Genomic DNA, 27,068 nt, shown 5'->3' with positions numbered 1-27,068 from the left:
AGAACTAGGTATACAGAGAGCTATGTATTAAATACAAATCATGAATATAATGGAAATGTAAATAAAAGAGATAACTTTCAACATTACATTTCTTTATTTCTCAGATATTTGCTTTGGGTAACAAGGTTGCTGCATTTATACCCACACATCATACTCTATTACAGTCACATCCAATTCCCAATCACAACAGTACTTCACTGTTTATTACTTATTAATTATAAGTTACCCCTTTCATTGTAGTTTTACTGATAAATGATCATATCACATTGACATCTCATTTTGTACTACTGATTCAGCATTTGTTTTGTAAAATATTATATTAGTTTTTATTACAGAAAGTCTCAATTGATACATAAAGTACAACCATTGAATAATCCATTAACATATCTTTACAATTGTCATTGTAGACAGTATTTTAAACATCATTCAGCATTCAAACCATAATGTATTTTGAAATTACTATAAATCTTACTATTGTTTGGATCGATTCATTCTTTCAAATTTATTTCATACCTTCAAGGATTTCATTTAAAAATCCTTCATCCTTAAGACAAAATAATCATAATAGAACAAAATAATCATCATCATCATCGTAATCATCATCAGCATGTCAGTATGTGCCACTCATTCAGTTTTGGTTTCAAGTTCATTAAAATAGATAAAGAGAGCAATATACAAACTGAATTGAAGTGCTGACTGTGTGTCTAAACCTAGTGTGATCTCAAGAAAAAAAAAAACTTAAATTAAAACAATGATAAACAATGTTAAGTCCACAGTCTACAGAACCTCAATTTGTTATGTTAATGATATGTGGTTAAAACAGAGTAGTTAGAGTTAGATAGAGTTGCCTCTCTAGTTAATATTTCAATAGGCTGGAGGGACTTTTAGTGAAATGTATTCATATTGGAATATCTGCCTTATATTAATCTTTTTAATCTAGATGAATTTGAATTAATTGCATTGTCTAATTAAATACTATATTACTAACTCTACCCCATTTCACATCAAATGTCATGAATTTCCAAGAAAGTCCTTGTTTTGAGGTTACAACAAGACTGCTTTGGAGAAATACAAAATTCAAATCAAAAGTATGTGGAATTGCTCTCGTTTTCACTCTGATATCCATCTACACAGTTCTCCTCCAGGATTTTAGAGAGAGTTGCCAATGTGCTATTTGGATCCAGCAGAGTCACTAGAGGGACATTCACACCTCTATCATTGAAGATAAGATTCTGCAGAGTCATGGCTAACATTGAGTCAATGCCTAAATTGAAAAGATGAACATCATCATTCAGCTCATCCATCTCAACACCAGTCGTTTCGCTAATCATGAACCTCAGATAATCACGTGGTGAGGATGATTTCTTGGGTTGTTCAGGTCTAGATAAATTCATTCCAGCTTTACTAAAAGCTTCCTGTACTATTTTGAACAAGCGTACCTTCAGTGATTTGTTCTGACTGAGAATGTTATTAAAGCTGTTTTTGAAATTGAATTTGCATACAACCTGTGAGGTTTGTTGATCAAGAGGCACTGCTCAAGACTTTCATGGATTTCTGGAATCTCCAAAAGCATGATTCCCTTTGCCTCCAGAAATCTTTGGAAATGGACTTTGTTCAACAAAAGACCAAGATTCAAAGCCCCCCAATTAATGGACTGTCCAGAAAGCCCAATGTTTCTGCGGTACTGACAGAAAGTGTCCATGAATGTATTAGCCACAGCATAATTAGTTTGTGAGGCATTGCCAATAAAGGCAGAGATGGAGGAATAGCACACAAAGTAATCCAGATTGCACTGTATGGTAGCACGGTGAAGGTTAATCACTCCATTTACTTTTGGCCTCATAACTTTCTCATAAAGAGATTTGTCAAGACGTTCAATCAGCCCATCATGCAGGACAACCGCACTGTGAAATACCCCCTTGATGGGACTGGATGGAAATAGTTTTCCAATATTAACAATTGTCTGGTCCACTTGCTCAGATACAGAAACATCACATGGCAGAGACTTAATGACAGAACCCCAATTGCTACTGAACTGACTTAACTCTTGTTTCATCTGAGGGATTGGATTACTCCTAGACAGAATGACAATGTTGCCTCCTCCTTTCTGAGCAATGAACTTTACTGTCTCAAAGCCCAACCCTGTTAGACCACCTGTGACAATATAGACAGCATTTTTCTTGAATAGACTGCGTTTGGGCATTACTGGAATGTGAGACAGCTGGTTCTTGGCTTCACTGTTCAGGATGATAATGCGCAGGATCTGGCATCTGAAGTATGACTCAGATTCTTTTACAGACAGAAGATCAGTGCTTTGAGATTTCACTCTTTGAACAGCTGTCGTGTCCAAAGACAAGGACTTTCTGTCCAAATGCATGGATTTCAGCCAACGGTAGATATGTGGCATTTGCATTTGCAGAGGACCTTTTTGTATTATTTGGGACATGAGGAGGGCATGGAAGTGGACTTCCTCATTTGTACCTCGGAATGTTGTAGTATTGAATGGAAATTCTGTCTGGTTGTCATAGACAAGAACAATGTCTTTGATGCTGCTAACACTGCTAGCTATTTCAACGGTTTCTACATTAAAAGGAGGTAGAAGAACAGCTCCCACAAAAAATCACAACACAACTGATCAGCCTGCGTGCTCACTCTGACATTCCAACCTAATCTGTTTGCAATAGTAATTAACACATTCATCAAAGCTGAGTCACCAACAGTGGAGAAAATGCCCAATTTCCATTGCTGTTTGGCTTTGGGTAAAGCCTCATGCAGGATCTCCCAAGCCAGAACCATATAAGAGACACAAGGCACTTCATTCAGGAATGAAAGCCGTTTGGCTTTGCAGCAAACAGCTGCTGGGAGAACTGTTTTAGTGGTGGCAGGCACAGGGTAACAAGACACAACATGATCACCAACTTTAAATTTGCTGACATCTTTACCCACAGCTGTGACAGTGCCACTGAAGTCAAGGGCCAAGAGCTTATGGTTTTCATTTGTGTGCTTGTTCCAATACAATGTCTGACCATAATTCAGGTCAGAAATGCTGACTGGAAAGTAATCTGATGAATGAACACAGATTTTACTGAGATGAAGCTCAATGTTTTTTCCTTGAATCAGTTCAATGGAATTATCCATTTGAGTCGCTGACACTTTTGTCATTATATATGGATCAGATGTCTGCAAGATGAAGACTTCTTCATCCAACATGTGGAGGTTTCTTGAAGAGATTGCCATGGTTGGCAAAGGTGTGTGGGTGATTTCAGAATTTAGAATTTTGCCCTCCTTCACTACTAGCTCTGGATATTTGTTACAGGGATATGATCTGACGACCTGAACCAAAGCTTTGATGTCTTCAAAAGTGGCAGAGCCCATGTCAATCAGCTGGAAGGAAAGTTCTGGCAACTCAGCTGCACATGCTCTTGTCATGCCCGACAGAACAAACCCAGGGTTGATATAATCCACTATGGTCTCAGACGACTTATAGGTTATTACTCTGATATCACCTAGGTAATTAAGTGACTTGAGATATCTGACAAGCATTCGGAAAATCTCACAACACCCTGCCATACTGTCCAAGACCTTCTCTGATTCGAGAGAGGTTAGGTCTGCATCACCCCACATGAACAAAATGTCCTGGAAGTTTTTCTTTACACTTGAAATTTTCAGTTTTGACAAAAGAAGTTCAACTCCATCTTCTAAAAGTGTGTTACCATTTGAAGAAGACACATATCTAGATGTTGGGTCCAAGAACTGTTGCAAAGCTTTAGAAATTCCTATCTTGTCAGAAAAGACCAGTGCCTTAATCGGTGTATCAAACGTGCCAACTTCAGAGATGATACTGAAATTGTTGTGGAAGAAGTACTCCTCGACTACTTGGGAACGACTTCCTAGCATTCTGATCTTCACATGCCTGAGTTCAACTAACACCCTACCCTGTTTGTTTGCTAAGCAGCCACAAAGGTCAAAATCATCTTCTCCCACATGTACTGTTCTCAGATATACAATCATCTCCTCTTGCAATGGCTCTAATACAACCAGGCTTCTTATTTGTGCAGGATATTTGGGTCTTGTTGATAGGTCATGCCCTAAAGTTGCAGGAACAAGCTGCATGACGTAATCCAAGATCACAGGGTGAACGTGATAGTCGTGTAATTGAGGCAGTAATTCCTTTGAGACCTTCACAAAAGATATAGCCTCTCTAAATTCTTCCCCACAATAAACATCTGCATTATTTCTGAAGACAGACCCATACTCAAATCCTGCTTGACTTAGAAGTTTGTAGAGTTCTTCAGTAGTCATGTGGAATGTGCATCTTTTGGAAATACAGTCTAATGAAATGAACTGCTCTTCAGCACTTCTACCTGGTTTTGTTTCTACTGTGCCAAACGCATAGACTGCAGAAGTAGACTGTATTTTGAAGTTACATGTGTTATCGGCCAAATGGTCTGAATAATCCAGCTGTACTTTAATATCTGGGGCATTCTGGGAGAAAACTAATGGACTCTGGAATGTTATGCTGAGCTGCAGAGAACTTAGTGGAACCTTGGGTTTTGCATATGCCATATAAGTTGCTAAACCCAACTCTGCATAAAATGCCCCAGGAATTATGGCAACCCCGCTGTGCTTGTGGTCCTGCAGGAAGGCTACTGATTCAGAGGATAAATCACAGCTGAACACTGAACTGTCTGTACCCATTTGTGTAACTACTGGATGGTTGCCAGTGGGAACGATCGACTGCAAACGAGAAGCGAAGACATCGCTCTTCACGTCGTCAAACTGGTACCGTGGGTAGGGAATTGGTTTAGTCTCAAAACTTTTGTAGAACGCTTCCCAGTCCACTTTTATCCCAAGCTCAAACAGTTTGGAAATGACAGCAAGCATGGTCTCGTGATCTTTATCAGGCTGCACTGAGGGAATGACAGTGAAGTCATTTCCCAGAGTCTCAGTGATGTACCTTTGCAAAGATCTTCTTGGACCAATTTCAACAAATATCACACTCCTTTTGCTTTTAGCTGCAGACTTTACAGCTTGTTCAAATTCAACTGGCTCTCTGATATTCTTTGCCCAATATTCACCAGTAAGAAAATCTGAGGAACACAAACTAACACCTGTCACTGTTGAGAACAATTCTGTCTCCAAATGATGTGCCTGCAATGAGCCTATACTCTGTTTCACTTGGGATAAAATAGGATCCATCTTGTGACTGTGGTATGCTGCAGGTACATCTAAAATGCGAAGGAACAAATCTTTTCCACTGGCTGAGTTGCTCAAATTCTGTTGCAGCCTGTCAATGTCATCTGCATCTCCTGAGAGGGTGCAGGACTGAGGGCTGTTATAAGCAGCCAGACAAACCCTTCTTGAATAAGATGGAAGGCTTTTCAAAACTTCAGAAACAGCCATATTACTGACTACCAGCATCTTCCCTCCTGTCACAGTGCTTTGCAGAGAACTGCAGCAGTGGATGACTTTCACTGCATCTTCAAGTGACAGCAAACCAGAACAATGAGCTGCAGCGACTTCTCCAATAGAGTGCCCCAAAACAGCATCAGGACTGATGCCCCAGTGTTTCAGAAGTTTGACAACAGCAACCTGAATAGCAAACAGAAGAGGCTGGACAATTTTTGGATCAGACGGCTCTGTACTTTTCTCAGATTCACTTTCCAGCATCTCGATCAGATTCAATTTTCTATAGCTTTGCAACAGAGTTTCAATCCTCACGATTTCCTCTCTGAAAATTGGCTCTTGTTTTAGGAGTTGCTTGCACATACCCTGATATGTAACACCATTGCCACAAAACACAAAAACTACTTTGGAGTCTGTCTTTGACGGTACAAGCTTTTTCTCCACAGCAGCAGTAAGTTTCCCTTGCAGATCTGCCAATGATGATGTTTGAAATACTTTCCTGTATTTGTGTTTCAAGTGACTTCTTCTACATGCAGATGTGTGCAGTAAAGACTGTAAATCTGATATTTTCCCTGCACTGATCTGTTCTGCCGTATCTTTAATGATATTTTTCATGGATTTTTCTGAGGCTGCAGAGACCACAAAATACTGTTGGGATTTGCTCATCAGCTGAGCTCTTGGCTGTTTTGACTGCACATATTGTCTGACAATTGCATGTGCATTTGTTCCACCAAACCCAAAGTTATTGATTCCTGCACACCTCCCTGCTCTGCAGTCACTGATCCATTTTTCTGCAGTGGTGGGAATTCTCATATTCAGAGATTCATTGTCTATGCTGGAGTTTTCCACTGAGTAGAACAATGATGGCACAATGGTTTCATTCTGCATCATCAATAGGACCTTTATGAGCCCTGCAACACCTGCAGCAGATTCTGTGTGTCCAATATTGCCTTTAACAGAACCAATTATGAGTGGCCCTGACTTCTGAGGTCTTGCTTTGGCAATGACTTTTGAGATGCTACCTGCCTCTATTGGATCTCCAACTCGAGTCCCAGTCCCATGAGCCTCAATGTACTGAACATTAGTCAGGTCAGTCTCTGTTGAGTAGATTTTTCTAAGCAGCTCCTCCTGCTGTACCATGGATGGTTTAGTGATTGGACTAACGGTGTGGCCATCTTGATTTACTGCAGTTTTGCTGATGATACCCAAAATATGATCATGGTCTTCAAAAGCCTGTCAAAATACAGACAACATATGGGTGTTTCTTGTAGTAGTTTATCATTAGGTACATTGTTGTCATAGTTTATATGAGATAATCTTTTTATTTTACCTTTTTCAGAGGCTTTAATAGAACAACCCCGCATTCTTCACCTCTGCCATATCCGTCTGCTTTGCTGCTGAAAGGTTTACTCGTTCCATCAGAGGAGATCATTTTTGCCTTGGAAAGAGTCACAAAAAGGGTCGGCTCCAATATACAGGTCACACCGCCACACAAGGCCATATCACAGTCTCCTGTTGAGTGGAATACAGATGGAACACACAACTTAGGGGGATGGGGGCAGCCTAATTTGTTTGTTTGATTAATTCAATACAATTTAGGAACAAGGAGCTTGTTAATGCCAAGCTATAGCTTGTCTTGCTTCATCACCATTGAACCAGATAGTCTCAAATGAATTGATGGAGAAAAATAAGTGTACTGAAAGATGATTTTTTCATCGAATTTACTTTCCAGACACAACAGCACAGATAGGTTTGTTCCATGAACCTTGACGATGTTGCCACAGTTCTGCTATGGATTTAGGATTAAGTATCAATTGCTCCTGTCTCTGTCTCAGTAATTGCAGAATGAATGTTTGAAAATCTACAATTCATATTTCTAATGGCACACTAAAGCAAAACATACATGAAACATGAGCATGTGTCTGATGTCTTTAGCACAGTACTGTATATTAGTACACATACAATATACAGTCTATGGACAATCTTCTTAAAATTTGCAAATAAGTTGATCCACAGGGTTTAAATACATTGAAGACTACCTTGTTTTATGGCTTGACAAGCTAAGTGAAGGGCGACGAGGGATGAGGAGCAGGCACAGTCAATGGACAGTGAGGGGCCAGTGAGGTTGAATATGTATGAGATGCGGTTGGCAGCTATGCTCATAGCGGAACCAGTGCCATTGGTGTGATCTATGTATTTTGGATTAATCCTCACATTTGCTAGCTCAAAGTCTTTGTTCATTAGACCTGAAAAACAAGCAAACAAAAAACATGTTAGACATGTTAGCTGGCGATATGCTTTAATCCATTGCCACTTACTGTACTGTTATTACACTGCAACCTGAGGTTAAGTGCCTTGCTCAAGGCAACAATCGGACAAGCAACCAGCCCTTAGCTGTAGCCACCTTGTGTGCTGTTTGTGCTGTGGCACAAAGGAATTAAAGCACACATGCACATACTGAGGTCAGGACAAGTTAGATCCTTCTTGTTCACCGGGGAATTACAGAGATAATCTATGTGCTATTTAGCAAAACGTCTTAACCAGAGGTTGCTCCGTAGGTACTTCCCATGCTGTTAGTGCATATACTTTTTCCACTGGGATTAAAATACATCAAAAGTAACTTTTTTATTTAGCTCATATGTTACCCAAAAATACTCCTGTTCGCGTTCCACTGGCCTTTTCCATTGGTATCCCAGCATCCTCTAGGGCCCTGTAGGTGCACTGCAACAGAAGTTTGTGCTGAGGGTCCATGGTGATTGTTTCAGCATTAGTGATGCCGAAGAACTTGTGGTCAAACTCATTCAAGCTACAGAGAATAAAAGGTAAATGATGGGGTTACTGCTATTGGAATTCTGTTATGATGATGAGGAAGGAGAACCCAGGCGCAGACAAAGTACACTAAACACGATTTATTATAGGCAAAAAGGGGAAAATAAAGCCCACAATGGGGTAAAACAAGACAAGACTGAGGATACTAACTAGACTATAAACTTGACAGAAGACTAGACACTAACTAACAGCAAATACACGAACAGGATCTTCACAGGACTCGTAACGAAGACAGGATACTCACAGGAACTATTTTGCAAAGACTCACATGAAATAATAGCACAGGCAAGCTTCACAGAGTAACATCACAGCAGTATTCACAATGAACCGACACAGGACAGAAAACATGAGGGGATTAAAAAGGGAGAAACTAATCAGGAACAGGTGACACAGGTAAAGCAATAATCTAACCAGGGACACAGGTGAAACAATGACTAAACAAGGGTAACAAGGGGGCGGGGTTACATGACGAGACAACGCAAGCACATGGCCAAACCAATGGCCATGTGCTGCACATGAAACATGGGCCTGTCATGATTCTGCCGCAAGACAAGAGAAAATCAAAGACAAGAAGGCAGAATCATGACAGAACCCCTCCCCTAAGGAGCGGCTTCCAGATGCTCCCTAAGGGAACACTAAACACGTGACATGACAGACTGAGACAAGGACACAAACCAACAAAACATGACAAACAACAACAACGGCAAACATGAATAAACAATGACAGGATTGGGGTGAAAAAACAACAAACAAGGCAGGGGAGGTGGAGACAACACAGAGTTCAGGGGGGGCAGTCCAGGGTGGATGGGAGGACTGGGGGGAAACATAAAGTCCTTAGGGGGCAGTCCAGGGTGGATGGGTGGACTAGGGGTCTTGGGTGGACAGGACGAGGGCTGACGGCGAGGGGTCCGGGTAGACATGGATGGGGACCCACGAGGGGATGACTTGGGGGAAACAGTCCGAGGCTGGGAACTCGCAGGGGTGCTATCTGACAGAGGAACAGAAACAGAAAGCAGCGGGACAGGAATCTTGACGGGGGACACAGGAGGCGACACAACAGAAGATAAGACAGGGGATACTGCGGGTGACGATGGAACAGAAACGAAAACAGAGCTCCCGAAGACGGCTCAGAATTAACGCTCCCCATCACAGAATCGGGGAGATCGTCGTCAGCAGCCAACTGGGGTACGGTGCTCATGGCAGCTGACTGGGGTACGGCGCTCACGGCAGCTGACTGGGGTACGGCGCTCACGGCAGCTGACTGGGGTACGGCGCTCACGGCAGCTGACTGGGGTACGGCGCTCAAGGCAGCTGACTGGGGTACGGCGCTCACGGCAGCTGACTGGGGTACGGCGCTCACGGCAGCTGACTGGGGTACGGCGCTCACGGTGCACTTAGAATCAGTGGACTCAGGACAAGACTTGACTGACTTGACGGGGACTTCAAGAATCTGGACAAGACGTTTAAGGTATTCAGACATTGTCTCGGCAGCGACGAGGACAGGCATCTTCTGATGAGCAGAAACCGACCGCAAGACAGCTTCAGCAGCTGAATCGGCCGCTTCTCTCTCTGCAGCACTTGCAGGAGCGGGCTCTGGAACAGCGCTTGCAGGAGCGGGCTCTGGAACAGCGCTTGCAGGAGCGGGCTCTGGAACAGCGCTTGCAGGAGCGGGCTCTGGAACAGCGCTTGCAGGAGCGGGCTCTGGAACAGCGCTTGCAGGAGCGGGCTCTGGAACAGCGCTTGCAGGAGCGGGCTCTGGAACAGCGCTTGCAGGAGCGGGCTCTGGAACAGCGCTTGCAGGAGCGGGCTCTGGTACAGCGCTTGCAGGAGCGGGCTCTGGAACAGCGCTTGCAGGAGCGGGCTCTGGAACAGCGCTTGCAGGAGCGGGCTCTGGAACAGCGCTTGGGACAGCTAGAGATGAAGAGCGAGAGGCTCCCTTTCTCCTCTTCTTTCTCCTTGAACGCGAAGCCGAATCTGTAGCTGGGCTAGCGACCAGTTGGAGATGTTCAGCTGGAACCGTAACAGGAGCAGGGATGGCGTTCTCGGGCAGCGCTGACTCGGTCGAGGAAGACTCAGACGGGGAATCCCAGGAAACTCGTCTCCCTCGTTTACCATGGAGAACAATGGGAACAGAAGAGGCCTCAGGAGAAGTGGAACCAGCCGGATCACCAAGGGCAACAACGGCCAGGACACGACCCTCCGGGACTACAGGTAGCGAGGCAGGTGTAGACAAGATGGAGCCCCGCATCTCCCTTCGAGATAAACAGTCCACCAAGTCAGTAAACGGCCGGTCTACCAACTGCTCTCGTTCAGCAAGAGGCGGAGGAGTGTTGAGACCCGCTATGAAGTAGCGGTTGAGAAGGGTGTCAGGGAGGAAGAGTCGCTTCTCATGAGCGACCCGAGCGTACTGTCTTATGGACCTCTCTCCCTGAGGCGGAATCGGCAGCTTACCCATCCTGACATCTGAACACGTCTTGTGCCACCACTCCTTTAAAAGTTCCGCTTGGGACTCAACGGGCGAGGACCTTCTGTCTGCTGGGTTCGATGCTGGTCGGTTCATTCTGTTATGATGATGAGGAAGGAGAACCCAGGCGCAGACAAAGTACACTAAACACGATTTATTATAGGCAAAAAGGGGAAAATAAAGCCCACAATGGGGTAAAACAAGACAAGACTGAGGATACTAACTAGACTATAAACTTGACAGAAGACTAGACACTAACTAACAGCAAATACACGAACAGGATCTTCACAGGACTCGTAACGAAGACAGGATACTCACAGGAACTATTTTGCAAAGACTCACATGAAATAATAGCACAGGCAAGCTTCACAGAGTAACATCACAGCAGTATTCACAATGAACCGACACAGGACAGAAAACATGAGGGGATTAAAAAGGGAGAAACTAATCAGGAACAGGTGACACAGGTAAAGCAATAATCTAACCAGGGACACAGGTGAAACAATGACTAAACAAGGGTAACAAGGGGGCGGGGTTACATGACGAGACAACGCAAGCACATGGCCAAACCAATGGCCATGTGCTGCACATGAAACATGGGCCTGTCATGATTCTGCCGCAAGACAAGAGAAAATCAAAGACAAGAAGGCAGAATCATGACAAATTCAGATATTATAGGGATAGTTCACTCAAAAAGGACAATTCCATAATCACTCATCCTCATACGATGTAATTCCAAACCTGCATGACTTCTTTTCTTCAGTGGAACACGAAAGATGACACTTTGAAAGTCAGTGGGCTCCAAACAACATTGAACCTCATTGACTTATTTGTATTATATTGTTAACTATATTCAAAATAAACTACAAACAAGAATATATATATATATATATATTTATTTTGTCCTCACTTTCTTTCTTGTAGTTCCTTCTCAGTCACATTCCTCACTGAAAAGCTATTTAGGGGAGGGGTCTTTATCTCCTCAGGTGTGAATCACATGAACATTTATGCCTCCATGCATATGGCCTTTCTAAACAAAAAGTGTCTTACAAAATTTAAATCAATATATTGTTTTATGTGAATGAGTGGGCAAGATTATTTTTAACATAGTTTTAAAGGGGAAAAAACACAGTTCAGATTCAGATCTTAAAAGTCTTGTGAACAAAAGTTTAGTGTGTGTTATACAGCTTTATTTCAGTGACTTAAAGGTGCTGTATGTAACTTTTTTACTCTTCTAAAGCATAAAAATACCATGATATGTTTGCAGATATTTAGGAAACATGATAAGTTCACATTCTCCTTTCTCTGAAAAAACACTTCTACTGCCAGTTATTTTACACGTTCCGTGTTGTCAGTCAGGTTTTGTTTTGGTCTGTGTGATCTCGCCCACTGCCAGTTCACCCAATAGTGTTTTGTATTGTCTGTATTTTTGAGAGAATAATGTTTATGCATGGTTATTGAAAAAACTAATAATTAAAGTTTCTGAAATAAGGCTACAAAACACATTCTAAGTATGTGTCCACAGGACTTTTGACTAATGGATGTTTTCGCCTACAGTTTTTGCTTCAAAGTTATGTGAAAATCATCCTGCTTACTCATTCACATAAAGCATTAAATTGATTTAAATTTTGTAAGACACTTTTTGTTTGGAAAGGCAATATGCGTGGGGGAGTGAATGATCATGAATAATGCTGTGGTTCACACCTGAGAAGACAATGACCTGCATAATGAGCCTTTCAGTCAGGTATGTCACTGAGAGGGAACCACAAGAAAGAATGCGAGAACAAAAGAAATATAAATATTTATTTATTTATTTATTTATTTGAAAAGTTAACAATAAAATTATAGTTTACAATAAAATCCAAATATAAATGAAAGTCAAAAGCACATTTTTAGTACACAGTCATACTTGGAAACAAATCCTGTAATTTTTCCACAAATTTTGTATGCATGCAAATTGTGTAATACCCAAGGTAAACATTTCTAGTAATTGTGCGTTTAATAATAATAATAATAATAATTTGTTACATTTATATAGCGCTTTTCTAGGTAATCAAAGCGCTTTACATGAAAGAGGGGAATCTCCTCAACCACCACCAATGTGCAGCATCCACCTGGATGATGCGACGGCAGCCATATTGAACCAGAACGCCAGCCATATTGAACCAGAACGCCCACCACACACCAGCTTACTGGTGGAGAGGAGACAGTGATGAAGTTAATCAGTATATGAGGATGATTAGGAGGCCATGATGGACAGAGGCCAAGGGGCAAATTTGGCCAGGATGCCGGGGTTACACCCCTACTCTTTTTCGAAGAACATCGTGGGATTTTTAATGACCACAGAGAGTCGTTTTAACGTCTCATCCGAAGGACGGTTCTCTTTGACAGTATAGTGTCCCCATCCCTACACTGGGGTGTTAGGACCCACACAGACCCCAGGGTGAGCCCCCCCTGCTGGCCTCACTAACACCTCTTCCAGCAGCAACCTGGTTTTCTCGGGAAGTCTCCCATCCAGGTACTGACCAGGCTCAGCCCTGCTTAGCTTCAGTGAGCAACCAGTCTTGGGCCACAGGGTGATAGGGCTGTCACTTTTGAGAAAAATCTAATTCGAACGGGTATCAAATATCAAGCAATGTATTCGAATATATTCGAATATCTACGAGCCCCTAAGATTGGATGTCGAGGATGCGTTTTTTTTGTGTGCAAATTCGGCAAACTACCTTATCTTTAACGGTAATCGTATTTTCCGGACTACAAGTCGCATCAGTCAGAAAATGCGTCATGAAGAGGAAAAAAAAAACATATATAAAGTCGCAATGGACTATAAGTCGCATTTATTTAGAAATTTATTTCACACAAAAAAAACAATGTTACGGACGGGACAGTTCTCCGTTACAGACGTGAACGCTCTGAAAGCAGCACTAAAAGACTTTTCACAGACTTTTCACTTTCACAGAGACCTCAAACAGAAAGCACAAAGCCTGTCTTTAAATTTAATTTCGTTTTGTATTAATTAGGGATGTCCCGATACCACTTTTTCACTACCGATACCGATGCCACAGCTTTGGCTATTTGCAGATACCGATATCAATCCGATATTTTTATTTTATCCTTGAACTAATAATAATAATAATAATAATAAAATATATGGAAGCACTTTGCTCAATTAGCCACATAAAAACATCTCACTCAAACGGAGAACAAATACTTCTCCAGTATATAGTCCACAACAACAGTTGATAATGAAAGACTGCCACCCTTTATTCAAAAGACCTTGAGATATGTTGGGTAATTGTACCTGAATGAATTTAAAATTAATTTGCTATATTTTAGATCAATATATTTGTTTCCTTAAAATTTTAATTAACTTTAACTTTATTCTCATCTGAATTATAAATCATTTATTTCTGTATAAAATAATACTACTATTAAAAACAACACTATTCTTTTTTAATCAATGTAGAATGTGTAACTTAAAAATAAACAGATTAGTGCTCTGTTTTAGGACAAGAAATGAAAACCAATGCAATATGATGAATGTCCAAAAGATGAGATAATTTTTGCTTTTAAACAGCGTGTGTGTGTGTGTGATTTTGGTTGGGTGACAGTTGTAGGTTACAGTTTGACAAGAGTTTACAGTTTGACAAAAGCACAATGTTGTGTTTTACACAAATATAAGTAGGCTTAACACTTTGCAGTTTTAATGATGTCCTGTATGAACAAAATGACGGAGTATGTTTTTATGTTTCCACTGTTCGATCGCGCCAGTGCCTCTCTCTCTCTGACACACACACATTCCAGCATTGCTATCTTGACATCGCAGCCTGTTCATTATGCTGCGTTCACACCAAACGCGAATAGAGCGTCAAATTCGCGTCTAGTTCGACGCTTGAACATTTTGAATCCATTCGCGCGTCCAAAGCGAATAGGATGCACGTATAAAGCGAGCGTTTGAAGCGAAATAGACGCGCGTTCAGAGCTAAGGCGGGGCTACAGATTAGGTGTCCCTAAAGAACCCGCATATAATGCGTGTATCTAACAGTAGTTCCGCATTACATTAATTAATGTGCACGCGAGTTTTATTTATTTTTATACCGTGTATTCTCCGTGTAAATCCATGCACCGAACCGTGACGCACGTACCATTTCGGTTCAATACGAATACGTGTACCGTTCCACCCCTAATAGGTATCGGATCATATTTTTTTCTCCCCTCCGATCTACGATCTAGCGTTCTGGGCCAGTATTGGCACGATACCGATGACGTGGATCGGATCGGGACATCCCTAGTATTAATTGTATCTTAATTTTAATCAATGTTTCATCAACCAATTGCCTGGATTTAATAAATAAGAAGTAAATATAGTAGAAAATAGATAATCGCGACATGGAGGCGCCGGCACGTGAACCTGGAGCTCGTCTCATAAATGAACCGAAACTCAGCGTATAAGGTAGCCTACTTGCCTCACAGACATATATGAAGAGTTTGGTTCCAAAACGCGATAAACGGCATTTTTTTTTTAATTGAGTTCCCGCAAAAATCAGTATTGTATAGGGTCGGTATTGAAAAGTCCATTTAAAATTTTACGTAAAATGCGATATCCGCCGTGTTATTCTCTCATGTTTTCTCCCTTTCTTTCCAAACCGCGACAAACGCCAGTCTCCTTTCTCTGCAGAATGCGATAAATCCGCTCAACCAATCACAGCGCACCATTCCACGCATTGTAAACAGTAACAGCGGCGCTCTGAATACACCCGGCATCCTAGTTTTTCCTATCTACTTTGTACTTTTTGATCAACAATCAAACAAAAATGTGTATAATTTTGACGGCCTTGATGAACCTGTGGTGGTTTCTGCGGTAGGGAAGAAACGTAAGCCATCGAAATCTAATCATTTACGTGAGGAGATTAAGAAGACGAGGCACGCGGGAGGAGGAAAAATGCCGGCTGTTGTTTGTTCTCACACGACACGACAGCATCAAACTTCTGTCACGCTGACACGTTAACCCCTGGGGATCTTTTGAAAAACGTTCAATTGTTTTACTCAAAGTCAACGAAAACCGAGCAGGACCAAGCCATTTTACAGATGATCGCCGTCAAAAAAGTTCAGGAGGTATTTCCTAGCGATGGCTGATTGTATGTATTTTTAGTCCAGTGCCTGTAATAAGATATTGACCGAGTTCAGAGGCTGTCATATGTGGATCAACTTATTTTGTTGTGTATTTTCAACAGTTTCAATATGAAAAAAACTTTTATATTGATTCAATGGATTAATTGCATTTTGAAAAAAAAGTGTCATGAATTTATTGCATTTTGGGGGAAAAATTATCAGTTTTTATAATAAATCTTTGAAATCAAAATCTGGATTTGAATTTTTTTTGTTATTATAACCTAAAGATGCTATGTGAAAGTTTGAAACAGAAAATGGTGGTTTTCATCTTGCCACATTCTTGGTAAAGAAAACACATTTTTACTCAAATTAATCAAAATGGATTTATCGCGTTTTGGAACCAAACTCTTCATATGGAAAGCTTGAAATGTCTACTTTTAAACAGAACAATTCAAAACGAAAGAAAACAGACTGCTCTCTGCTTATGTAATCCGTTTGAAATGTACATTTCTCTCTGGCGTGTTCACTACTGCGAAGATCTACCGCGAGTCAGCATCGTCAACTTCATCTTTGCAGCCGACACTGACACAGAAATTTAAAAAATGTAAATGTAAATGTAAACTAAAAAATGTAAATGTCTCCTTGCTATATTTGACATATTCATAGTCATTACTTCTGCCGGTTCTTTGTGACAGCTGTTAGGTGCTTTATTGGCAGCGCCACCCTCACATGTTACATGAATGCGTCACCATCGCATCAGCACCGAAAACATGGACAATTTTTTTTCTTTTGGGGGGCATTTTGTTTGTGTTCAGCCTTTCTCAGTTGTCTTTAGGTTAATGTTTCAGTTAACAGTTTTTCAGTTGTTTTCAGTTAATTTTTTCAGGGGTAGGCAACAGGAGCAGCATGTACTCTCGCGGCTGTAGACGGTAATGTTTTCTCTTGGTTCATGTCAGTCAGTATGAATTAATTTTGATATATAATCCGGAAAATACAGTACTTTACCATCTACGGTGTAGAATCCAAAATATTTCCAGACACTACTTTTTAGATGAGTTGGGGTATAATTATCCGATCAGGCTGGCCGTTCTGTGCATTATCTTCCATTTTCAAAACAGGGTGGCTTTTGGCTATTATTCATTTGATTTGGTCATGGGCCTACTCTACAATACGTTTAGAGCGCCCGCTACTGGATGAGATGGCAAACAATAAAATAAAAAACAAACGGTCTAATCATAGACTGTAAAAAATGCGCTACACATGGCACTTTAAAAACCGAATAGTTTATTTATAGTTAGTTGCAGAATTTTGTTGCAGAATTTTGAAGAGGAGATTTCAGGGATGTTGTTAACATTTTCTAATGCTAATTTGGTTTTGGGTGGAGACTGGAACACATAGTTTATCTCAAATAGATAAAGACATGTTAGTTAAATTACAGTTAGAATTGGATCAAATATTTGAGAATAAGGCAAAAGGAGCATTTGTGAGGACAAGGCGTAAATGGTTGGAAGAGGGAGAAAAGAACTCAAAATATTTTTTTAATCTCTATAAGAAATTATGGTCTGTTCCCAACAACTTCCACTCCAATATATATATATATATATATATATATATATATATATATATATATATATATATATATATATATATATCACTGATTCTTGAGAGTCGGGACAAAACATGTCCCACATAGAAAAGTCTAATTTATAGCAAAAATTAAGAAATTCATCATGATTGACATACTTACAAAGTTAAATCTAAAGGAATTCTATATACCTATCTGATTTTTAGAATAACCCTTTTTATCTTTTTGGGGAAAATTTGTTTAAATGTATGGTCTGTGGTTAGAAGGTCCATGTTATTGCACTTGTCCTCAGCAAGAGGTCACAATATTAACCATCCCAAAAAACTTTTAAAAAGCTCTACAATTATGAAAACATATATATCAAATAAAAAATAAGGGGTATAAATATAAAAAACAATGCATGGAGTGAACATCAAACAATATTTTCTATAAAAATCTGCCTATTAAAGTTGTGTCCTCAGTTTCTGTCAACTCCGTCAGATTTTTTCATAAAGCTCTTTAAATCAGGAAATAGCATGGTCAGCTATATCCCTGAGGACCCCTTTTCATCTCCCTGCCTGTGGTGAATGCAGCACTACCACACATTCTCTGGTACATTTTAATTTTTTTTATATTTTAGACAAACAATGTCAATATTCCTATGGTCACAGCTGCACCATGTCAATACCATCTTTCTGTTAAGATACTTTTTTTTAAACCATAGTGGATTGAATTTAAGCATTTTAGTGAGGTTATTGGGACATCTAGCAACTGAGGATAAACTACCTAGCTGCAGTGTACAATACATGTTTTAGCAGGAAAATACATGCCCTTACGTCAACTCCGTCAGACGTCAACTCCGTCAGGTTCTATGTCTGACGGAGTTGACCTGTAAGCTGACGGAGTTGACAAATCCACCAATAACCTCTTAATGTGCGAATATAATATTATTTGTGAATATAGTGAAGGGTTAAACTGTTATTTCAGGGTTTTATTTACACATAAATGCACATACATAGCATGCATTACATTATTTAACCGTACGCATCTGACTTGTAGAGAACGGGCAGGCAGTGGTCTGCTTATTATTGTGTAACGTGTAACTTTGCCAGCACTTTAATATATTTATATATGTAGAGACAGAGATAGAGAAATGAGAAGCCAGTGTAGGGCTGGGCGATATGGCCCAAAAAAAATATCCCGATAATTTTTTTTAATATCAGTCGATATCGATAATTATCACGATAAATGTCAAATCTTTATTTCTTTAAAGTTTAAAGGCAGATTTTTGCTCCTAAGTGAAAGATGTAGAAAACAGAGTGTTAATTGTGGTTTTAAACTACTCTTTATTGTCAGAACATATCATGAAAAACAGGTGAACATTTCACAAATCTGAGGTAAAACATTCAAACATTTTTTGTCAACACCGTCAGTTTTTCATCAACACCGTCAGATCTTCGTATGTTTTTGTAAATTTTTTTGGGGAAAAAATATTCTTCCTTCAGTTTATGTTGTTTTTGTAATAAAGGACCATCTGATCTACATCCTCTTACGTTTTATTTATTTAAGGAATTTGTTTTTACAATATTGAAATTAAAATCAAAGTTTGAAAATGCAAATATTTAGAAATCTGAGTTTTCAGAAGAGTGTGAAATCACAACTTAAGTTTATATATTGTATTTTTTTTACATATCAGAGTAACTAAACACTATTACAATATACTTCAGAACTTTAGATTCTTGTTTGATTTGAAGAATTAAAATTGTATACTTTTTAGTGTGTCTGACGGAGTTGACACAAATCCAGTTCTGAAGGGAAATATGTTTATTTGTTAAAAATGTGTTTTTATTTAGAACCTGTTCCTTTACATGGTTAAATAGCTAAGACCTTTCTCTGCAGAAACATATAACTCTAATTGATATAGTGTGTATTTTTTAAAAAAGTTTTTTAAAACGTGTTTTGTCCCGACTCTCAAGAATCAGTGATATATATATATCTCAAAATGTTCCTTTACTTAAAAGAGCTTAATTATCATATAGAGACAATTACATCCAATCTCAGTAATATGTAAATAGTATCACAGAGGGCAACTAACAACCATCTTGATTACAGGGACTTCAAATAGTTTGTCACCTTAAACATTTTACCGTTCTGTTTGAACAGAAGATCAAAGATGTGACCACTACAGATAGATCTTATCACCTAAAACATTTGACCGTTTTGTTTTAACAGAAGATCCACTTCAGATAGATTTTATCACCTTAACCTTTTGCTGTTCTGATTTCACAGAACATCAAAGATGTGGGCACAGAGGAAAGATCCTCAATTTACATTTAAGACAGAGTTTCAGCCTCATGTTGAGAGGGAAGACGAATCTGTTATTCTTAAATTACACCTAAAAACAGAGCTTCATTTACATGTAGAGGGGGAAGACAAACGAAATAGAGGATAAATGTTTGAGGTGAGAGGATGAGATGCATTCTGTATGACTCTGCTGAATCCGAAGTGCTGCCTGTACTTTGTTACTACTTTGCTGTAATAAACTTCATTTTTGAGATCTTCGACGTCCACATCATTTTTTCTTACATCTCGAAAAGAGAAATACTGAATTGTCCTCTCTTAAAAAAAGACTTATGATTGATGCTAAAGTTTCAACGGACTTAAATGAGATCTCTCAGTTTGTAACAAATTTTTATAAAAAATTATACACAAAAGATGAAGGTATTGGAGGCGCAGGAACTTTTTTGGAAAATATTCAAATTAATTCTGCAGTAATAAATGAAGATTCAAAACATTTTTGTGATAGGGGAATAACATTGGATGAAATTCATAAAAATATTGCCAAATTGAAGAAGAATAAATCACCGGATAATGACGGTTTAACCGCCGAATTTTATAAAACCTTTCAGGAAGATCTCTCTGTGTTCCTTTTACATGTTTTTCAGGAGATATTGGAAGCTGAGAAAATGCAGCCTACAATGAATCAGAGTTTAATAACCCTTATTTCAAAGTCGGGTAAAGATCCACTTAGTATTGAAAATTGGAGGCCCATATCTTTAATTAATAATGATGCTAAACTGTTATCGACTATATTTGCAGAGAGGCTGAAACTTTGTCTGGATAAAATTATTGATGATTGCCAGTCTGGCTTTATGCGTGGCAGATATATTGGAAATAATATTCGTCTAGTTTTGGACCTAATTGATTATAATTTCTTAATTCAGGATGAAAGTTATATATTATTCATTGATTATTATAAAGCCTTCGACTCTGTGGACCATGCATTCTTGATGGATACTCTTGTTTTTTTTGTGGCTTTGGTAATAATTTTATTAGAGCAATTCGTACAATGTATAGCGATTGCAATACTTCTATTAAATTGCCTTTTGGAACAACTCCCAGATTTAACATTTCTAGAGGTGTAAAACAAGGGGACCCTGTAGCTCCTTCCTTATTTTTATAAGTTATGCAAGTGTTATGTCTTCATGTTAAAAACAACCCATTTCAAGGTATTTGTTTATTTGACAAAGAAATTAAATGTTCACAGCTTGCAGTTGATACAACCATATTTTTGAGAAGTGTCAAAGAAATAGATGCAGCACTTAGGTGTTTAGATATGTTTTCGTCAGTCTCTGGTTTAATTATAAATATTAATAAATGTGAATTGTTCCCTTTGAAAGACATACCTGATGGTGTGGTGGAATTGTGTGGAATACCAGTTAAAAACCAAGTCTCTTATTTGGGGATCAAAATATGTAAAAATCAAAAGGAAAGAATTGACATAAATTATCCTCCATTAATTGATCAAGTGCAAAAGAAATTTAATGTGTGGTTAATTAGAGATTTATCTTTGACTGGTAGAATATTGCTATCAAAGGCTGAAGGGTTGTCTAGATTATCGTATACAGCAATGGTTTTAGATGCTCCAAAAGTAAATTATTAGGCAAGTTAATAAGAAAATGTACAGTTTTATTTGGAAGAATAGGCCACATTACTTAAATAGAGGTATATTAGGCAATTTATTTCATCAAGGTGGTTTAAATGCCATTGACTTTGAAGATTCTAATACTGTCTTTAAATAGAAAAATGGATTCAGAATTGTATAAAATCTAATAACAAATTGTGGTATTATATCCCAAATTTAGTTTTTAACCAAATTGGCGGTATTAAGTTTCTCCTCAATTGCAACTTTGATATTAATAAAGTCCCCATTAAGCTGTCTAACTTTCATAGGCAAGCTCTGTTATCCTGGTTGCTGGCGTACAAACACAATTTCTCTCCCCATAGATGTTTGATATGGAAAAATAAAGATATTAAATATAAGAATAAAACACTTTTTTTGGAATATTGGTTTAGAAACAATATTTTATCGGTGACACAGTTGCTTCACCATGATGGTCACCTGCTTTCATATGGAGAATTTCTGGATAAATTCAAACTTCCGATATCTGCAAAGGATTATGCGGTTGTTTTTGATGCAATACCTTCTGGTCTCCTTCAGTTGTTGCGCTCTGCTAATGCTGTTGATTTGAATATAACTGTTGATTTCAACTTGAGGTTAGAGGGTATAAGTATTGTTGATAAAAAAATGTAACAATAGTTTCCTTAGACAGATTTGTTGTTCATTTAGAATTCCTCCAGCTAAAAGTTTCTGGAATTCACGCTTCCAGGAATTTAAGTGGGAGGAAGTTTTTATGGTTTCCAGGAGATACTGTGTCATTAATAAGATTCGTGAGGTTTCATTTAAAATTATTCATTGTATTTATCCAGTTAATCAGGTCATAAAAATATTTAAGACAGATATTTATTTGAAATGTCTATTTTGTAATTTAATTGACGCTGTCATCTTGTTTTTGATTGTATTTGTACTAAATTGTTTTGGTGTGACTTTAAGATCTTTTTTAAGGAGATTTCTGGAATTGACATTACTCTGGAGGATAAGAATATAATATTGTTTTTACGATAAGCCTTTAGAAAAGAACATTTGTTTTGTTCTTAATTTGTTTATTATTTTAGGGAAATATCACATTCATAAATGTCGATGGGCAAAAAATGCACCTAGTTTTACACAATTTAAATTCGAGCTTTGTCAGTATCTTAAATCATTGGAAGGTGTGAGGAACACCAAGGCAAAAAAGACTATAGACTGTTGTAAAGCCTTGAAATGTTATCCTTTTTAAGAACCTTTGTATTATTTTGTAATTAGAGAAATGGATTTGATTTCAATACCCCTGTGTATATAGTTGTTCATATTTGTGTTATATCGCTTACTTTTTTTATTTACTTGTATTATTAATAATATCGATATCTATATATTATACATTTTATTTTTTTCATTTTTTCATTTTTTTTATTGGTTTTCTTGCTGATATTATTGTTTTGTATTACTATTATTTTTTGCATTTAATTGTTGTATGTTCTGTTACTGAATAAAGCATTAAACAAAAACAAACAAAAAAAGCATTCAGCGCATGCCCTTGCCCTTATTTGCCTTTACGGATTGTATAGATGAAATCCCCCCGTTTTGAGCCACAACTGAAGTGGTCCCATGTGCAAAAGGCCCAGAGGGATCACTGTGGACGCAGATGCCATGAGAACTATGTAATGTCCTGACCTAGCCAGATGTTGCTTTAGGGTGTTTAAAATGGTCTTGACACGAGCAGGGGACAGTTGTGCCCCCGATGGTGACAGAGTCCCATTTAACCCCCAAGCACGTTACCCTCTGGGGAGGAGAGTGAACGCTCTTCTTGGCGTTGCATCTCAGCCCCATAGAGAGAAGATGAGCGGGGATCGATCTCGATGTCGAAGCGCAAGCTCTTGAGACTGGGCAAGTATCAGCCAATCGTCTATGTAACATGGCTTGGTCGAATGGAGGGATCCGATATTGGTAAGCTTCGCCCCCAAAAGCAAACCTCGGGAACTTCCTGTTTTGTGGCAATATTTCTATGTGAAAATATGCTTCTTTAAGATCGACCGTGAAGAACCAATCGTGATGTTGAATTTGCAACAAGAACTTCTTGATAGTTAGCATCTTGATATTGAGCGTTCTGACAGAACGGTTCAAGCCTCAAAGATCCCCCATTTCTTTTTTGGGCGCCCCTGCACCCACGATAGTCTAATAAGTTGACGTCGAGGGCACAAAGATGCGCAAAGAATAATGTTTCCCCCATGAACGAGTTAATGTCATGGAGATCCTCAAGGAGGGCAGTCTAGCTGTAATCTGGCCACTGCACGAGTCACCACCTCGAGTAACCTCTCATTCATTTTATCATAACGAGAGAAGTTTTTTTTTTTTTTTTTTATAAATTATGACTATTGATTTTATGTGGGGGTTTTTTTTTTGGTACTATTTGTCTTTTTAGTTATTCACTGTACAGCCCTTTGGTCAGTTTTATGCTGTGTGTAAATGTGCTTTATAAATTAAATTAAATGTACTTACTTACTTTACTTTACTTAAGTGCTCGGAGGCGGAAATCTCAAAGTCCATAATTTTTTAGATGGCTTTTTCAATATTTAATTCCTCAGAATTAAATGTGGCCAAAGAACAGCCAGACAAAATATTAATACAAGCATCTGATTTCTCATATTATCATTTAATTCCTCAGCAATAAATACAGCCAAATATCAATCAGACAAGCAAACAGACATTGCACAGTGTATGCCCGCCTTAACTGAGAGACTTAGGCCACATCCACACGAAGCCAGAGCTTTCCCTATCCGATATTTTTTTTTACCGTTCAAAAAAAAAAATTCCGTAAACACGGCGTCGTCTCAAGAAATATCTGCGTACACATGAAACCACTGAAACCGACTCAAAACGATGTAGTATACATGCCAGACCAGTATGTGGCGCTGTAATTCTGCCTCAGACATACACTAAAAACGGAGAAGAAGACTTGGAGCTCGCGCATAAACCTTGCGCGCTGTATACAACAATAATATTAGGCACAGTAGCTTCTTTTTTTCTTTTTTCTTTTTTAATCAAGAACTTTGTTGAACAATATGAAAAACCATAAATGTAGTTGCTGTGACTTAACGGTGTCTGACTAGTTGACACTTGGTGTGATGACATCATCGTTTCGCAAAATATACGGATTGGCCGTACACACAAAAACGCAAGGGCGGCGTTTTCAGATTTATCCACCTTGGGACCCGGTTTCAAAAAATAGCGGTTTCAGTCTCCGAAAACGCCGGATCCGTGTGGACGAAACACCAATACGATAAAAAATGTATACGTATACAGCGAAATGCGTCTCCGTGTGGACAGGGCCTTAAACATGAACAGAACACAAAACGTGACACTTACATAGTGTGCCTTTAATCTTGACATATTTTCCATATTTATTAAATAAATATTACTTTCACCTTAAAAAAAAATAAATAAATAAATAAATAAAAAATAAATATATATATATATATATAATTATTCTATTTTGTATTTTTTAGATTAACAATATAATTAATGTTCTATTTATACAAACCAAGCAAATTTCTTATCACGTTAGTGCCTATTAGTAATTTTTATATTTATTTCATTTAAATTTATTTTGACATATTTTATTGGTGAAGTGATGTTCAGCGTTTCTTTTTAATAGCAAACTTATTTTTGGATCCTCATCAAAGTTCATCATCAGGAGATTTGGGAAAATTCACAGTGGGTCGCTCATAATTTGGGCCGGCAATACCACTAACTGCCATAGAGGCAGTTTCACACAGGACACTAAAAGCGCAAATCTCTAGTTCATGTACACCCAAAATCCCTTTGCTTGCGCGTGCACAGCTCTTCATAGCGTTTAAAACTATTATAAATGTTATTATATGGCGTAAATATTATGCTAGGTTTCTAAATGTTCTTGTTTGAATTATCTGTCTGTTTTATAAAGTGAATGAGTGAACATTTTTGTGAGGCAATCAATCCTTCCTTCCAAATAAAAAAGCCATCAAGACAATATCAAGGTTTTTAGGTGGTGGTGTAATATGACATTTTATAGATGAGTCTGATATAGTCTGATATTTTTTATTTTTTATTTCACTTTTTAATTTGAATGTGCAGATTTTTTCAGCTGTGCCTATCAATAAGTTTGATTCTAGAATGTTTGCTTAGAAAGTTTAGTATGTTATCTCTCATTTATCTGAATGTTCTTGTTGAAACATGAGTAAAAGGGGATGGGAGGTCCTGTAGGGGCTGGTCTTGGGAATTAAAATCCTGGGCTCAAAATGGGTACCACTCCGGCTCTGACTGAAGGTGTCATGATGCTCACAGACACCAAGCTGATTGCTCACTAAAAATCCCCTCACTGGTCGAGTTTTCATGTCAGGTTAGATTTTGACAGGATATCTAGTGTATGTGGGTGAGTTGATGACTTACTTTTTAATTAGTCTTCCCATTAACACGATTATATTTATTCATTCAGTCTGATGTACGGATGCGGAATGGAGGCAGGATTTATCGCGTGAGCAGTGTAATAGCTCAGACATTGCGCGACAGAGGCATTGCCTCTTCTCATGTGACTTTGCCTCATTCTTTCTCAATTACCCCCCAGCAAACCCATGTGACGTTTTAGAGCAGGGTTCCTCAAATCTGACCTTAGAAGGCAGAGTTCAGCTCCAATTCTGATCAAAGGCACCTGGGCAAGCTAATCCAAGTCTTCAGAGTTATTCAGAGATTACAGGTAGGTGAGTTTGAGCTCAACTCTGCCGGGGTGGATTTGAGGAACTCTGCTTAAGAGGTTTTATTAAAACTCAATGAGGCCAGAGAGACGCTGCCTCCCACTGTAACTTTGTTTCTAACTGGCTGTTGGACAGTGTCACTTTAGAAAAATAAGTCCTTTACACATTTGAGAGGCGACCATATCGAGAAACGCACATGTATTATCAAATTTGGACTGTTTTTGAACTTGACAAACATAAGTGAACATCATAAGTTCTTTTTATGAGAGCAAATGAATTGAAGACTTACCCATCAATAAGTGCTGCCTTTGCTGTGTGCGTCTTTCCTGCCTTACTCTCATCTGGATCGTACCATTGAGAGAGATTAAACCTGTCGTCTGGGATCTCAACTGCACAGTTCTCTCCATGAAGGAGGACTCGCCAGTAAGTCCCTCACCTAAAATAGATGAGAACATACAATATAAATACAATTTAGGCCAAAATCATAACATGAACAAATAGTAAAACAGTAAATTGTAAACAATTACCTCCAGGAAAATGGCATCCAATGCCAACAACTGCGATTTCTACATCATCATCCATTATCTACATCATCATCCATCAAGCACCTGGCCACATGGTGCACTGAAAATAACCAGCTCCTCAACACCACCAAAACGAAGGAGCTCATCGTGGACTTCAGGAAAGTGTCAAGAGGCACACACGACACCATCCACATCAATGGAATGGCTGTTGAGCGTGTCTCCAGTTTCAAGTTCCTGGGGACCCACATCTCGGCGGACATGACCTGGACAACCAACACCTCCAGCCTGGTCAAGAAGGCTCACCAGCGCCTTTTCTTCCTGAGGACACTGAGGAAGAATCAGCTTTCCTCCACTATCCTGGTGAACTTCTATCGCTGTGCAATAGAAAGCATCCTGACCAACTGTGCTACAGTGTGGTATGGGAGCTGTTCTGTTGCAGAGCGCAAGGCACTGCAGCGGGTGGTGAAAACCGCCCAGCGCATCACTGGGACTCCACTAC

At 39.0% G+C, this 27,068-nt stretch overlaps 1 protein-coding gene and 1 long non-coding RNA gene across 3 annotated transcripts in view; one reads left to right on the top strand and one right to left on the bottom strand.

Annotated features, from left to right (window-relative positions):
• The window catches only part of LOC309497139, a 549,185-nt gene that overhangs the window by 2,583 nt on the left and 519,534 nt on the right, over window positions 1-27,068 (top strand). The window lies entirely within an intron of this gene.
• LOC309496459 (uncharacterized protein) lies at window positions 19-26,627 on the bottom strand (the record flags this gene model as incomplete). The annotated part of the gene is given in 8 exon segments (XM_082166449.1): window positions 19-1,510; window positions 1,513-2,616; window positions 2,619-6,639; window positions 6,737-6,918; window positions 7,446-7,652; window positions 8,052-8,212; window positions 26,335-26,476; window positions 26,573-26,627. Coding segments are annotated over 8 exon segments (6,300 nt in total). The 3' UTR covers window positions 19-1,082.

This window comes from Leuciscus leuciscus (assembly GCF_965113295.1).
Source record: "Leuciscus leuciscus genome assembly, chromosome: 4".
Taxonomy (NCBI): domain Eukaryota; kingdom Metazoa; phylum Chordata; class Actinopteri; order Cypriniformes; family Leuciscidae; genus Leuciscus; species Leuciscus leuciscus.
Note: the sequence above shows the minus strand (reverse complement) of the source record. Positions and strands in the feature narration are given on the sequence as shown.